At 38.6% G+C, this 15,715-nt stretch overlaps 1 protein-coding gene and 1 long non-coding RNA gene across 6 annotated transcripts; one reads left to right on the top strand and one right to left on the bottom strand.

Moving 5' to 3' along the window:
- Positions 1 to 715: 715 nt before the first annotated feature.
- LOC309350687 lies at positions 716 to 3,960 on the bottom strand. Its single transcript, XR_014160498.1, has 2 exons — positions 3,851 to 3,960; positions 716 to 1,426 (listed from the first exon to the last, which is right to left on the bottom strand). It is a non-coding gene; the product is annotated as an uncharacterized lncRNA (long non-coding RNA).
- On the top strand, positions 1,435 to 15,715 carry DMC1 (DNA meiotic recombinase 1). Of its 5 annotated transcripts, none has more exons than XM_081877725.1 (14): positions 1,435 to 1,453; positions 3,911 to 3,961; positions 4,648 to 4,692; positions 5,733 to 5,879; positions 7,040 to 7,122; positions 8,756 to 8,808; positions 9,268 to 9,309; positions 10,309 to 10,381; positions 10,650 to 10,741; positions 11,619 to 11,692; positions 12,345 to 12,459; positions 12,852 to 12,912; positions 14,246 to 14,362; positions 14,860 to 15,715. In XM_081877725.1, the coding sequence occupies exons 2-14, from the start codon at positions 3,914 to 3,916 to the stop codon at positions 14,927 to 14,929; spliced, it is 1,020 nt and encodes a 339-aa protein (XP_081733851.1). In that variant the 5' UTR covers positions 1,435 to 1,453; positions 3,911 to 3,913; the 3' UTR covers positions 14,930 to 15,715. The 5 variants fall into 5 exon arrangements, with proteins under 5 accessions (XP_081733851.1, XP_081733852.1, XP_081733849.1 ...); XM_081877726.1 differs by lacking the exon at positions 1,435 to 1,453 and adding an exon at positions 1,816 to 1,868; XM_081877723.1 differs by lacking the exon at positions 1,435 to 1,453 and adding an exon at positions 1,996 to 2,201.

Here is a 15,715-nt window from a genome sequence, read left to right as displayed (position 1 = left end):
TGTCTCTAAGCATGTACAGAATACTTTTCCCTCATCACTGAAAAGAATCACATCCCATCAATCCCAATGAATTTGGGCAAAGAGTTGGCCTCACTATTTTTAGTAAATAAGTATTGTTCTGTCCCATAATAAAATTTCCAGTGGGAGTGCGAATGGTGACAGTGGGCATATATGGCTCCCATATGTGAGCAAACACGTTAAATGTCTTGTACATGTCCTATAAGAAGTACTATGAATCTGTTCGTCCTTTGACATCACTTATGAAGCTGCTGCTCCATATCCCCTTTCAGTCTGAGGTGTGACAGAAGGATACAATGAATGGACCCTTTTCTGTAGTGGTGTCTAGATAGTAGACAACATTTCTCAACCAGTTAGCCTGGCCCAATTACTGCTCATTTTCGGACTACTGGCCAACACTCTCAGTTGGCAGGCTTTTAAAAGTATGATTTTTATTAATATGATGCTGAAGTTGTTTGCGCTGATGGTGTATTTTACTGGTAGTTTTGATGTGTGCTTTGTTTTGATCATATTTTAGTTAGTGTTTTAACTTATCGTTTGCTGCCCTGTTCCCAAAAGGTATCATATAAATGTTGAAAGTAAATAAAATGCTTTCAGATTCTGTGTTTATATGATTCTAAGCAGCCAAATCCTTTCTGTGCTGCTTTTTCCCTTTCTAAGAATTTTAAGAATTTTAAAGGATATGTAGCAGAATTTCTTTCTTTCTTTCTTTCTTTCTTTCTTTCTTTCTTTCTTTCTTTCTTTTTCTCTCTCTCTCTCTCTCTCTCCAGACATGCCGTGTACCAAATTCATACCAAATTCAAAATGTAAGATAAGAATTCATGGGCCTGATCCTCCTTGCAAATGGTAGAGGTCAAATTCTTATTACTCTGGTATAGCCAGACAGAAGCCTGCAGGTGTGAACATGTTCCCAAAGCCTGGCCCAATAGCACAACCCACTGGTGCATTCATACATTTGTCTCTTTGATACGTTCTTACATAGGTTTGCTTTGTTTCCTAAGAATGTGCTTGCTTTGTTTGCTTCTCCTAACCCGTGTACAGTTAAAGATTGCAATAAAAAAAACCTGCTAATCTTTGTTGGCCTTCCTGATTGCTCTCTCCTCCACCCAGTTCCCTCACTCTTTAATGTCCCTACTCATTGCTGGGCTGTGAACCAGTCAGGATCTCAACATTACAGGCCATTTTTATTTTCAGATATCTCCCCCCCCCCCCTTTGGACTGTGGCTGACGGCTGCACTGAACATGATTTAAACCAGGCATAGGCAAACTTGGCCCTCCAGATGTTTTGGGACTACAACTCCCATCATCCCTGACCACTGGTCCTGTTAGCTAGGGATGATGGGAGTTGTAGTCCCAAAACATCTGGAGGGCCGAGTTTGCCTATGCCTGATTTAAACCCATAGTTAGACTTCCAGCTACTACAGCCTGTTCTTGGGTGAGACTGAGGGGTAGCCTGGGTACTTGATACATAGTGGGAAGGAGGCTCTGTTTAGTTGGACAGGATATCTGGTAGTTTTCTGGATATCTGCCTCCTTGGGCTCTCTGGAGAAAATACATAAAAACTGAGGCCAATGGGACAGGCCGTTTTCTGTCTTGGGAGCTATTTTACTGCTAGCGCCACATCCTTCAGACTGTGGCTCCAAACCCATCTGCACACTGCCCTAGTAGGTGACATGGAGGATATGTTCTCAATGGCTACAAGTCACAATGGGTATATGCCAAACTTCCCAAAAGCATCAGGTTTAGTCACTGTGAGAGACAGGATGGTGTCTAGGTCTCTTCCATGGCCCCTCTAAGCACCACCAGGCTGTGCTCTTGATCTATCAAAATGCCTGCAACTTTGCTCCAAGGTACCCTCAGGAGATCTAGCAACCCCTAGAGATACAACATCTATATTCTTCTTCTGGTGTAAATGTGGATAGGATTGAAGCATTTGTCATCTTTGAGGGGGTGGTTTTTTTAATATACATTCCCCAGCTACCCAGAGTATACCTGGAAGCCATTTTGGCTTCATTTTTCTCCTCATATCTGGCAGCTCTGTCTAGCAGCTTTTACACCTTTTTTCATCCAACGCTGGAGTGTGAATCCCAGAGCGTGTAGCAGAAGCTTGTTTAAACCAAGTCAGCCTCAGTCATATGTTACCACAGAGGCTGGGGGAAGGTTTGATTTATTGGGCAGGAGAGGTGAGGGGGAGGTAAAAGGCTGAACATAAAAATTGATACATCTGAACATTTTCAAAAACTCTAACCCTAACCCTATCACAATCTGAAATAATACATCATCTCTCCTTTGTAACATCTGATCCTAAATGTGACCCAAAGTCTCAGGGTTTTAGTTTGCTTTTCAGGGCATCCAGGAAGAAGTAAATGTCATGGTAAAAAGTTAGAAGCACAGGAAAAAAAACGCTCTTTCCCACCATAAATTATTCTGAGCCTTCTCTGCCACTTGAACGCTTAAACTGCCCTCCTTTTTCTGGCACATTCTTCTAGTTTTAGTATATATTTACAATCTGTCAAAGTGCTGGATGGTCAGAAACAATAAAAAAATACTGAAAACACATGAGAAAGAGGGTCATGACCTTGCACTGGATATATTAGAAGAGTGCCACTAGATTTTACCTCAAAAAAGATACTGGTATGGGTGGATTCACATTACTGTTTCTTTCAGCATCAGGAGATTTCTTTTAGTAATGTGATGAGAACTGTATGGCACTGGAATGGTTTCAGTGATACGCTGGTGAGTCATGGAGAGTGCTCTCACCTCACATACCTAAAAAAAAATACCTCACAATTAGTAAAACAATCACCTGAGTCGTCTCCTTGCCTCTGTTCCATTTTCACTTTGCGGCACTGGAACCTGAGGTAGAGAACATACTTATAGTCTCACTTCTTCCTGATATGTAGCGCCACTGTCCAAAAATGGGAATGGACACAGTTGTATAATTTAAATATATATATATTTAAACTGGTATCATGGTCAAGAAAGCTGGGAACAATGAGAAAACAATGTGCAAGGATGATGTGATCTTCAGTAAATAGGCAAGATTATATAAAAAGGAGTTAAAACATGCCCTTCATCTTTTTACAGTAATTGGATGCTTCCCATCTTGTCATTACCGAGGAGCAGGTGGTTATGTTACCTCAGGAAAATATTTTTACCTTTTCCTAAAGTTATTTTGAAACATGACGATTACGAATTAGTGGTTTTTCGCTTTCTCACTGTTAAATCACTTGTCACTTCAATAGCATATTGTTGAATTGAAACTGAGTGATTGGATGGCAGATGCCATTCTTTTCTTCAAGTTGAGAGCATTCCACAGTTTCAGCATGAGAGAAGAACATAGACTGAAACCAATCCATATTTTTGAGGTGTTGAGGTCTATGTATGGTGACTTGATGGCCTCATTTTCATGTGAGGAGCTTTTTACAGGAGGCTCACGTGAACATTTTCAAAATTATCACAACAGAAAAGAAAAACAAAAAGATTTCAAAATCTGTATTTTCTTTTATATGGTAAATTTGGAGATTTTTTATGTGGGAACTCTCTTACACCATAGCTTTCATTTAATACCAAATGCTCCAGTGCTCCATAACGGATGTGAGTCTCACAACCCAGGCTGAATAAATTAGCCATTGCTACCTCAGTGTGATGGAAGTCTTCAAGCATATTGGAATCAAACAACTCTCTCTAAAATCTATGATAAAACTATTCAGTACACTTAGTCCCTTCTTGGTCATGCTATATAAGTGACGAAGGCTGCCGTCTTATATGAAGTGCACACACCAGATCCATAAAAGTGTTGCATATCTTATTGCTTTATATGCTTTTACACTCTCCAATTGCTTCCTGCAGCACTGATTGAAATCTTACTATATTTTATATTACAATGAAGTCCATGGAGGATCAAGTTGTGCAGGAAGAACCAGGATTCCAGGATGATGAGGTATAGATGCAAAGTTTGTTTTGTCTGGAATCCTCAAGAAAATTATACAAAATAGAATAAATAAAACATTCATTTTTTTTAGTAAACAAAATGGTTCATTTTTGAGTAAACTTAGAAGATGTGCATACTCATATAATTCTGCTGGGTGGCAACTTGAAAGGGGGCATTCTCCAAGGGCAGCCCCTAAGCTGCCCACAGAGGCACATCTGGCACCTTTATAGTATAGCTTTCATCATAAGCTGAAATGCACCTCTCTTTATCCTGGCCTTTAGCACCTGAGATGCATGTTTTAGGACCCATCCTCTTCTTTTGATTGTAAATTGTTTTAACTGATTTTAATGTTGTATTTTTATATTACCTGGGACAGTATGGTGAAGGTTGGGTAAAAAAATATATCAAATTAATTCATTACAATTAATTAATTGCAACTATTAAGAAACCCCAGTGCTTTTTTTCTAGAAAAATAGGTGCCGGTACTCACCATAAAGTTGTTACAGTAAGTGCCATACTTTTTAACCAAAAAAAGTGGTCCTTGTACTGCATACCCTTGAGCATGGAGAAAACCCTCTAAAAATAATCCCTGCTCTGGGATAACATATAGTTGGTTGACCAAAGTGAGAGATATGTGCATAAATATCAAAATAACAAAGATTCTCGTAGTTGCTGTTGTTTTTGTATCCCTTTAGGAGTCCTTTTTCCAGGACATCGACCTACTACAGAAGCATGGAATTGTAAGCACACTTTAAAAATGCATCTGTATCCTTATTTGCCTTTCTACTCTCTGTTTGAGCTCTGACTGCTATTATGAAACGGGCGTCACATCCTTAATTTCAAGCAAGAAAACATAAAATTTTCAGTCTTTTATAGTAATCAAGATTACTTGGACTATGTGTACACTACTGTTAAACTGAGATAAGCTGTGGTGGCCAGGTGAAAAAGACCATTGTGTCTGCTGAAATTCCTTCTTCTACACAACTTACAAATCTGCAAGAACTCTGCCTTTTTTTATTTTTACCTGGCCATCCTAAAGGTAATGACTAACATAATTGCAGCCTGTACCCAAAAAGATACTCAGCTGTTCCATTGTTCATGTCATTGATAAGCTACTGCACTGGAACTGATTTTATTACCTTCACAGAGAAATTATTAAATGTCCACTACATTCAGAAAAAAATACAATGAATGCTTAGAGAACTACAGGGTATAAGTACTCCTATCTGGATAGCACCAGAAAATTATATAGAAATGGTACAGCTTAATATTCTTGGAAATCAGGGATGGGGGGAACCTGAGACTCCAGATGTTGTTGGACTTCAGTTCCCATCCATTGCTGCCAGCATGGCCAATTGATAGGGGTGATAGGAGTTGTAGTTCAGCAACATTTGGAGGATTATAGGTTCCCCATTTGTGCTATACATCATTCTTTTCTGTTCTGCAATTTTGCCTTTGATTTCCAGCTGCTTAGGAAAACAAGGAGACCCAAACAATATATAGGCGCCACATTCATTCTGTTAATTTATTTTCAGAATGTTGATCCAGCCTTTCTTTCTGAAAAGGACCTGAATCAAAACACACACCATAGAGTAGAAATCACTTGCATTTATTGATTAAAATGAGATAAAAATAAATGTAATTAGGAAACCTGCAGCAAACACCATTTTTAAGCCCTCCTAATTTTAATGAGGAACAAGATTTTGGTTTATTAACCTCCTTGATATATGTAACATCTTATTAACATCAAGAGTTCTAATCCTTTTTATCTCCTTCACAGAATGTGGCTGATATTAAAAAGCTGAAAACAGTGGGAATTTGTACAATCAAAGGAATTCAGATGACAACTAGGCGGGCACTATGCAATGTTAAGGGACTCTCAGAGGCCAAAGTGGAGAAGATAAAAGAGGCAGCCAACAAACTTATAGTAAGCAAACTCTAGCACTCCATCCTTGGGTCATTTCACACTGATAGCATAAGATGGAATATAAGCATGACTGCTTTATTGAAACCCTCATATTAAATATTTGTACCAGTTAATGTGCCTGGCAAGCCATCATAACTTCACCCAGGAATGGTTGGCAATCCAGTACATATCTATCTATCTATCTATCTATCTATCTATCTATCTATCTAGGAGTAACTGTTGGTATATTCCTAGCTAAGTACTTTCTTGGTCAAAACACTTATCTTAGAGGTCAATTTCACATATTATGGAAGCTGTGTTTTTCTATGATGAGCCATTGTGAGGCAGTTCAATGCATTTGTTTCACCACATTAACTTTGAAAGCATGTGGCAAGAGAACCATGGCTTTCTGCAATTTGTACTCATGGTAAACACATAATGAAATAAATGTGTAGCTGCTTCCCATGTTTTAGAGATCATTGTCAAAACATGCAGTAAACATTAATTCACTAGTTCAGTAGTTTGAAATTGCCTTCTAATCAGATGTCAACTATCACAGAAACAGAGGAAATGCATCACAAAAAGGACAAAATATGGCACATACCTGCATATGCTACTTCATATGTGCAAATTTAGAAAGAATGTGTTGTATGTATCCAATGGTATTGATCAGTTGATTGACTTCTATCAGCAGGACTGGGTGGGAAGCAATTTCCAGCTATTTCCCCTCCCCACTGCAGCCTCCTGTGTCCTCCTAAATCTGCTCTAGGGGGTTCTCCTAACACTCTGGGGTAGAACTGGAAGTTTGGGGGAGGCAGGGAATCATGAAAAATTGCTTCTCTCTTCATTCCACTGAACACAACCTTACAGCCAGCCGACACATTATTATTTTTTTAATGGACCAGACAGCCCTGCAGTAGAGGACTCTTCTCTATTAAGTAGGGAAGGGTCGTGGCTACAGCACATGCTTAGCATGCCAAAGGTTCCAGGTTCAATCTTCAGTATGTCCTGATAGGGCTGGAAGACACCCCCTCTCTGAAATCTAGGATTTCAGCTGCCAGTTAGGGTAGACAAGGGTTGGGGAATGTGTGGCCATCTAGATGTTGTGGGACTAGAGCTCCCATCATCCTTGATCATTGTTTATGCTGATTAAGGTTTCAACTGCTTTGTGCTTCTTACAGGAACCAGGATTTTTGACAGCTTTTGAGTACAGTGAGAAACGTAGGATGGTATTCCATATCACCACTGGAAGTCAAGAATTTGAGTTAGTAAACAGCCAACACTGCTTTTTATTTAAGCTTTTGTTGTTGCTGCTTGTTTTGTTATTTGTTTGTTTGCTAACAAGTTCTATATCCAGACCCAATTTAACAGCTAACAGTGTCACACCATGCATGGCTGCTCTGAAACAAGTCCTGCTAAATTCAATGGACCTTACTCCCAGACAAGTGTGTATATAGGACTGAAGCCTAATGATGCCAGGGCCATTATCCTGTCTTCTCCCAACTTAAGGTCCTAGGGAAGTCCAAGCTGATGTCCTGACACTCCTTATAGGACAGAGGATGCAATCCCAAGAGCAGGGTCAAGACAAAGGAAGTCCAGTCAAGTAATTGAGTCAAAACTGACAATCCAGTAAGGGTAGACTAGGGATGGGAAACCTGTGTCCCTCTAGGTGTTGTTGGACCACAGTTCCCATCAGCTCTAGCTAGCTTGGATAATGAGCAGGGAAGTTGGTGTTGTATTCTAGCAACATCAGGAGGATTGCACATTCTGTAAATCTGGAGCAGTTGTCAAAACCTAACCAGGAAGCCAGGAATCACAAGGCAGCTTTTCATCTCCTGGAGAATTCAGAGTACCCAGTGGTGGCTAGGGAGAGCTGTTGCCTCAGTACTATGCGGAAGCCTTCTGGGTCTTCTGATTGAACTGCCTATCAGCACTATGAAGAGCTGTCTGTTCTTTTGAAAGGCCATTGCCCTTTTCTGTCAGAAGTGCCTCCTACAGCACAAGAGATGACTTGGGTAGGTGTCCATATTCTTGGCATGGTAGTGGGGGTGGAGGAGCAATGGTTCCCCAAGTGATGTCCTCTTTCCCAGATGATTGAAGTCAAATAACAGGACAAGCCATGTTGGTTACTCCCCATCCTTTAAGAAAGATGGAGCAGTTGGCAATTATATTATTAGGCAAAATGGGTGGCAATTTAGTAGATAGGGGAAAAGTATGTACAAACCACATTTAAAGCACAAACTTCCTTTTTTTAAAAATAGTGTACAAATAAGTGGGCTAAAGATCAATATACATTAAAAGGTTAGAGTCCAACACAGTTTGGCAAGTTTAAGCCCATTTGTTTCAATGAACAAGTGTAGCAAACTCCATGTTGGATTGTGGCCAAAATATTTAAATATCAGAAACTCTATCTACCAGTTATTTATATCTTCCTCTTCTACTGCTTCTTCAGAACAAGCAAGTTTATTAAGCCAACTTCAAACCATAGCTTAATATTGTGGCTTGTTCTGAAGATGTTAATTATAGCTTCCTGATTCAGATAAAATGGGAAACAAGAGTTAATGGAAGAATTTCTGGTTTATTTGCCAGTTTGTGCAAAGGGGCTGCATCTGTGGCCAACAGGCTTGTTCATATCTTGTTTGAATGACTGTACAAATGTCATTTGATGTCACAACAGTAACCCTATAATGTATATTCAAGATCTAAAGGAATAGCAACTTCCTGTAAAATCAAAGCCAGCTAATAGCAACCCATGTTGTCCCTACAGGCTGTGAAAATCACATGCAGGGTCTTTCAACATGGGCACACTTTCGTTACAGCAAAAAGTTTATTTCATATTGCTTTCTTGGCTTTGTGACCTGTTTTGCATAACTTCTTCCCCTTATCTGCACTTCCAGTAAACTCTTGGGTGGTGGAATTGAAAGCATGGCAATTACTGAAGCCTTTGGGGGTGAGTGAAAGTATATCATGGAACATGTTCACTTCCCTAAGCTATTATAAGTGTGTGTTTGGGTGGTACGATACTCTGGCTTGTTTGCAGAAATATTTAGGGGGGCATACCCCTATTTTTGTAGTGCATGTATTTGCTGGGGATGTCCGCCATTAATGTTTTTAGTGGGGCCATATAAATGAGTAAAAAGAGTGAATGGGTAATTTAAAATAAATATTTCTTTCAAGATCAGTTTAAGTTATGCCCTAAATTTCTTAAACTTAATCCAGCTTTGTGCAGTGTTCAGGCAAACTTGCCTAAACATCAGCTGATGCATGGGGAGTTCAATTCTGCTTTCTGCAGAAAGCAGCCCAAATAATTTGTGTGTGTGTGTTTTGGGCAGCGGGGCGGGGGGGGGGATAATACTGACTATATTGTTTCATATGACTAGCAAATTTAATTCTTTATATTTTTAATTAGAATTCCGAACCGGCAAAACTCAGCTTTCCCACACTCTTTGTGGTATGTATATGACACCCATCCTGAGAGCTGTATGTTCTGTTTCCAAAAACTTGTAATTTGCTTTTAAAATAATAACTAATATAAATATTTCTGCATCGAGATTATCTATCTTAAGGACGAAGACCTAAACGTATATTAGTTTTACAAATAAAAAAACTGCCACTAACTCTGATTACTATTTTAATGTTATTTATAATTTCCAGATCTAACTTAACTTAGGGTACAATCCTAAAACCCCTCCAATGTTGTTGCCTGGGAGAGGTTAGGATGGTGTATATTCACCTCCCTGCCAAAGGAAAGGAGTGCTGCTGAGATGGGGAGGAATATACCACAGCTGAGGCTTCTGGTATGCCCAAGCAGGCAGGAGGCTACTACCAACAGAGTTGGGGTAGAGTGATGGAGGCTTAGGACCTGCAGGACTCAAAGGTCTGCATATCCCCCAAGGGATCATATCATTGGGTTCCTCAGCTAGTACAGCAGGGGGACGGGACAGTGAAGAGAAAACAACACCCTCAATCTCATTCCTCAACAGCTAGAACAAAATTGACCTTTCCCCAGTTTTCTAGGGTCAAAAGGCCCTCTGCTCCAGCTAATGTAGGATAGGGTTGCCATATTTCAAGGAGTAAAAGCCAAGACACCCCAAAAGTTGTTGAGTTTTTTTGCACAAGACCCAGGACAAAGCACCAGGAATGTCCAGGAAAATCTGGGTGTATGGCAGCCCCAATGGCGGAGTCATTAACCAGTGAACTCTGCTATGCTCTATGAAAAGGGAAGTTCCTCCACTTTCTTGGAACTTCCTTCCACGTTGTGAGCTTTTGATCATGCCTTTGGGGGCTGGTCAAGAACAGAAATTACTTGGGATACTTCTAAGTAGTCTTGAGGATTTACACTGGCCTTACTATAAAGTTGATAGTGATTATCAATAATGAAAAATTCCAGGTATTAAAATGGCATGTAGTAGGGCTTAAATTTGTTCACTCCTTATTGTGTGTTTTATAGTAACTGCCCAGCTTCCTGGAACGGATGGCTATACTGGTGGGAAGATTATTTTCATTGACACGGAAAACACCTTGTATCCTTTCTTTTGAGATATTAACAGAATAAATTGGAAGATTTTCCTAATGGTGACAATAAAAAAAATGTTTTGTGGTGTTAAGATTTGAAAAGCCATTTATATGAAACTTGAGTTTTATGGGTGGGTGTGTAGAGAATACCATTTATTTAATTAACTGTAGTGCATGAAGAACTGCTGAGAAGAATTTTTGCTTGTATGGGAATTCAGCTACCACTTCTCAGAAACTGGATTAGAAACTAGATACCTTAACAAGGAAACACCCCAGCCGTCCAGACCGTCTTCGTGATATTGCTGATCGCTTCAATGCAGACCATGATGCAGTTCTTGACAATGTATTATATGCACGGGCATATACAAGTAAGATTGCAACTGAAGATTGCATGGAAATCCTCCCCACTTTAAGATTAAACCATTTTCAGCTCAGTACCAAGGGGCCATCAGGAATATTATGAATTACCATTTTAAAATATGAACTCTATATTTTTGTTGTTGTAGTCCTTATGTATTCTTGTAGTGTATATGATTATTTTACCTAATTTGCATTGGGTAAAAGTAGGTTTCAGCAGAACAAATTTAAGTCTGGGGTATAAAGCTTACCTGCATTGGGATGAACCCACAGGGCTTATCCACATGTACCTTTCCTCTGTGTTTTCCATGCACAGTCCATGCTTTAAGGTCTGTGGTCCAAGTAACCTTTTTTTTTTTTTTTTTTGCTCTGGAGCTCTCCCTGCAAAAACCTATGCTTTACTGCTGATTCAGAGCAAACAGCAATGATAACAAGTGGTATAATTATATGATCCCTTACCTTTAGATAGTTACCTTTGCCTAAAGCAGAAACGTAGCAGTTATCTCAAGAAAAAAATGCAGAAGACAGTCCACAGTAGCATTGCTCAAAGTCAACTAAAGCTGTAAATGTGGGGTTGATTTCCACTGCTTCTTCAACAATCAATTGTGTCAAAAGCTCTTTTTGGATGTGCAAAAGCCACTTCAAGTCCTTCAGTATAGCATAATATTTTTAAAAATCTTAAACGTTTTGTGGATGGAACCTTATCCATGATATTATTACATGAGATGAAAGATACAATATATTTTTGTTGGTGGAAAACTATGCTTCCACCAAATCCTCTGGAACACAAGTTTCTACTTTCTAAGCAAGCTACCTACTTCTTCCCCCCTTTCATATTGGTTTCTAACTGCTTTTCCTGTTTTTATCATTCTTCCATGGTGCTTCAAGGTGAACATCAGATGGAATTGCTTGACTATGTTGCTGCCAAATTCCACGAGGAGCCAGGCATTTTCAAACTATTGGTATAACTCATATGTTTATGTTAGTGATCTGCTCCGCTTTCCTTATTTTTATTACGTATGTACTTTGTAGTTTTTATATTGTAATTTTATGTTGTGAACCATCCCAAGATCTATGAGTATAGGGTGGTATACAAATTTAATAAAAAAAGAAATATAAATAATAATAAATAATAAATAATATTATTTATATAAATAATATATTATTTATATAAATAATATTATTATTTATATAAATATAAATAATAATATTAATAAATAATAAAAAAGAAATATAATATAAATTAATAAATATTTATTAATAATTTATTATTAATAAATAATAAACCCCACAGAACTCAATTTATGTTACATTTATTCTAAAATGTATACCTAATTTCCTCCCTCCCAAAGGAGTAGTTCAAAGCAGCTAACATGTAAAACACAGAAAAATAAAAATAGAAGTCCAAATTTAAAATCCATTGCTGTACTATAAAAGAACACAACTTAACAGCTCCAAAAAAACAACCCCACAGAAAACCCAGCATGGGACCCAATGGGACTCAATTCTGAGTAGACATGTATAAGATTGTGCTGTTCATTTATATATCTTGAATATTTTCCAAGTAAATTTTTCTCCTTTCACATCCTCTCCCTCTCTACTATTTCTTTGCAGGTAATCGATTCCATTATGGCGCTATTCCGCGTGGACTTCAGTGGTCGGGGGGAACTGGCTGAAAGGCAACAGAAGCTTGCTCAGATGCTGTCAAGGCTTCAAAAAATATCAGAAGGTATGAGAAGCATGTAAGGCAGAATACCATGCTTTTAGATGACTGAAAAATAACTGTTAGTGCAGCCCAAGGCTATTATCTTTTTTCTTCTTCTTCTTTAAGCACCGGTATTTTCACCAAATAATATACTGCCAGGAGAGCAAGTATAGTGTAGTAGATAAGTGTCAAGTTTGGTTGTGGGAAATGTATTTCACACCTCCACTCCACCATAAAATGTAACAAAAATGTGCTAGTTGTTTAAAACGCAGTTAATATTTTTCAATATTATGGGAACTTTAATAAGCATAGTTCACCATTTATTACTAGAAATGCTTAAAAGCATTCTGGGAGGAAACATAATGAATTTTCTCTTTATATTTATCATCTTCCCTTGGACCTTGTTTTCACTGCAGAATATAACGTGGCTGTGTTTGTAACTAACCAGATGACTGCTGACCCGGGAGCAACAATGACGTAAGCAATTTATTAGCAATTTACTGCAATTTTTCATAAACCACAGAAATAGGAAGTAAGATAGTATAGGGAGGGCTAGGATATGAAGAATGTTAAACAGGTTTTTCTATATTCTTACTTCTCTGAGAGTGCACTGCAATTATGGGTAAAGAAAGACCAGTTAGCCATTGGTGCAACTCATGCCCCTTTCCATCAATATCAGTCTCAGAATGTGGCCCCTTAAAAAATCCACATTTCCAGAATATGCCAGTTGAAGTTCATAAGGAGAAGGATGGAGATCACTAGAGTTTCGCTTTCAGATATAAATAGTTCTGGGGAGCTTCTCATCTGAGTATCGGCACTTTTCAGCTTGGAAACCTGACAGTGTTAAGTGTCTTTGCATTTTAAAAAAAATGTATATAGCATCAGCTGAGTAGGGATGGTTCTGACAATGCCTAACAGACAGTGGAGGAACATGGGGAGTAATTTCCTTCATAGCCCCTTGTGTTTCTTGGAACACTATGGGGTTATCCACACTTAACTATTGGCCTATGCTTTCTAGGCACAGGTCCACACTCCCAGTCCGTGTCTGAGCTCTTTCACCCACCCCCCCCCAGAAAAACCTGGTGTTTACCGCTGAATCAGGGCAAACAGCAATTTGGACTTCCCACAGATTACCCACAGAGTGGGTTTTCATGGGGAAAGCCCAGGGGCAAAAAGAAAAAAAGCACTCAGACACAGAGCTGGAAAGCCTGGACCTGTGCCTAGAAATGTGGAGCAAAGTTAAGTGTGGATGAGCCCTGCCACTTAGCAGTACCTTTGCTTCATGCTTTTTTGTTGGAGCACTTTTCTTTTCTTTTTTGCTCTGCTTAGGGCTGTCATTTGTGGACAAGCCCTAAGCAATTTCAAGGTAGCATTGAAGGACCACATTCAAGGTTGTAGTAGTAGAGAAAATATAGAAATTAAACAAAATAACATCCACAGCTATTCTTTACTACAATTATCTTTATGTGTTTGTAACCAGAAGTGATGTACCTTTTATGTATCCCTTAAAAATTCCCTATCTGAAGCAGCTGGTGATCATTGCTCTGCAATGTATGGAAGGGTGTTGGCCATCACAATTATTCTAGGGTAGCCATACGTCCAAAATTTCCCGGACATAGTGATTTTTCTTAACACTTCATTTTTTATTTGGGCAAAACTAAAAAAAAAACCTCAACAACTCTGGCCTAAAATCAAATGAAATCAAATCTCAACAACTTTTGTGTCTGGATTTCTACTTTTTGAAATATGGCAACCCTAAATTATCCTATAACTCTCATCCAATCATTCTCTTTTTGTTTGTTTGTTTTAGCTTTCAGGCTGATCCCAAAAAGCCCATTGGGGGCCACATCCTCGCTCATGCTTCTACAACTAGGATTAGTTTGCGTAAAGGAAGAGGAGAGTTGCGTATTGCCAAGATATATGATAGGTAATATTGAAGTTGTGTGGTACAGTGCATGCTATAGTTCCAATGACTTATTATGGTTTATTTGGCTTCAAGTTAACTTTGTTTCTGAATGGATGTTTATAAAAAAGGAAAGTGTGAATGAAGGAGGCACTCTTATCTTCAAATTAAGATTCAGGTTCCAAATAAGAGGGAAAACTGCCCTTACTAATCTGAACTAAACTTCTCTCCTCCTTGGCACCTTCAAAAGAACCAAATGTGTAATTAACAGTTCTTGCTAATTAGCTTAGGCCTATGGGTGTCTGTCTGATATTAAGGAGGATGGTAACCAAGTCTGAGTATCAAGGCTATTGCTTCTACCATGTAAAAAAAAAGAAATCAATTCAATGAGAAAGTCAAAATAAATTGTATCCAAACCCCCATAAAAGTAATGTATGCACTGGATTCCCCCTCCCCCTTCTACATATCAATGCCTGCATGTACAGTTATTAAAAATGGACTCAAATTCTGTGTTTTCTCAGCCCAGAAATGCCTGAGAATGAAGCCACATTTGCAATAACTGCTGGAGGAATTGGAGATGCCAAAGAATAGGCAGAACTTGGTGGTGAACAAAGGAAGGCATGCCCACAAGCTAAATCGTGTCTAAAGTTAGTTAATTCCTGGTTACTTTTGTTCCAGATCCAGAGTGTTTTAATTTCTAAACACTTGTTGACATTATCACTGGGAATGTTGTGATCTTTTGTAATTGTAGAGCAGGTTGGCTCTATGAAGGTAGTAAACTGGTCACGGTCAACCTCTGAAACCTGTATGGCTGAGCTTTTTGCATGCCGACACATATTTTGTGCAAAGTGGCAACTGGCTTGCTACAACTTAGGTGTCAATACAAAGCAATTTCAATAGGCTGAGAGGAACCCAGTGGGTATGAGAATTAAGGCTTACAAAATGCTTAGAAATTATTTTAAAGAGATGTTGTTAATTGTTTGTTGCCCTTTTTAAAACTGATGTTTCTGTTGCAAAAAAATCACATTCCACCTCAAGGACATAACACCCAGCACTGTTTTCACTGCCAAGGGCTGCCTAACTATGTCCTTGAAGTCCTACAATATTTGCATGTAGAATGGAATATAATAGCATGGAATGCTATTGAGAATAAAATAGTATTTATTAACTGCCCAGCAAAGTATGCTTGTCACTGGAGCCTCCAGATAAAGAATAAGCTGGTGTAGAAAAATGGAAATGGTTTTTGCTAGAGGAATAGAAGAATGGTTTATAATGTTGTTTTTATGAGTCTTGACAGCTCTATTTAACTGAAACTAAATTGTTTATACTTGCATTTTTAATAAAATGTAGCAGTTGCTAGCTTTTTCATCCATGAAA

This window comes from Podarcis erhardii, assembly GCF_964252035.2.
Source record: "Podarcis erhardii genome assembly, chromosome: 10".
Lineage (NCBI taxonomy): Eukaryota > Metazoa > Chordata > Lepidosauria > Squamata > Lacertidae > Podarcis > Podarcis erhardii.
Note: the sequence above shows the minus strand (reverse complement) of the source record. Positions and strands in the feature narration are given on the sequence as shown.

Bases quoted from the DNA above. Each gene is read 5' to 3' on its own strand.
- DMC1 (XM_081877722.1), top strand. From the start codon at position 3,399: ATGTATGGTGACTTGATGGCCTCATTTTCATGTGAGGAGCTTTTTACA. The intron at 3,962-4,647 runs GTATAGATGCAA...GTATCCCTTTAG, and splicing joins CAGGATTCCAGGATGATGAG to GAGTCCTTTTTCCAGGACAT. The intron at 10,382-10,649 runs GTATCCTTTCTT...GAAACACCCCAG, and splicing joins ATTGACACGGAAAACACCTT to CCGTCCAGACCGTCTTCGTG.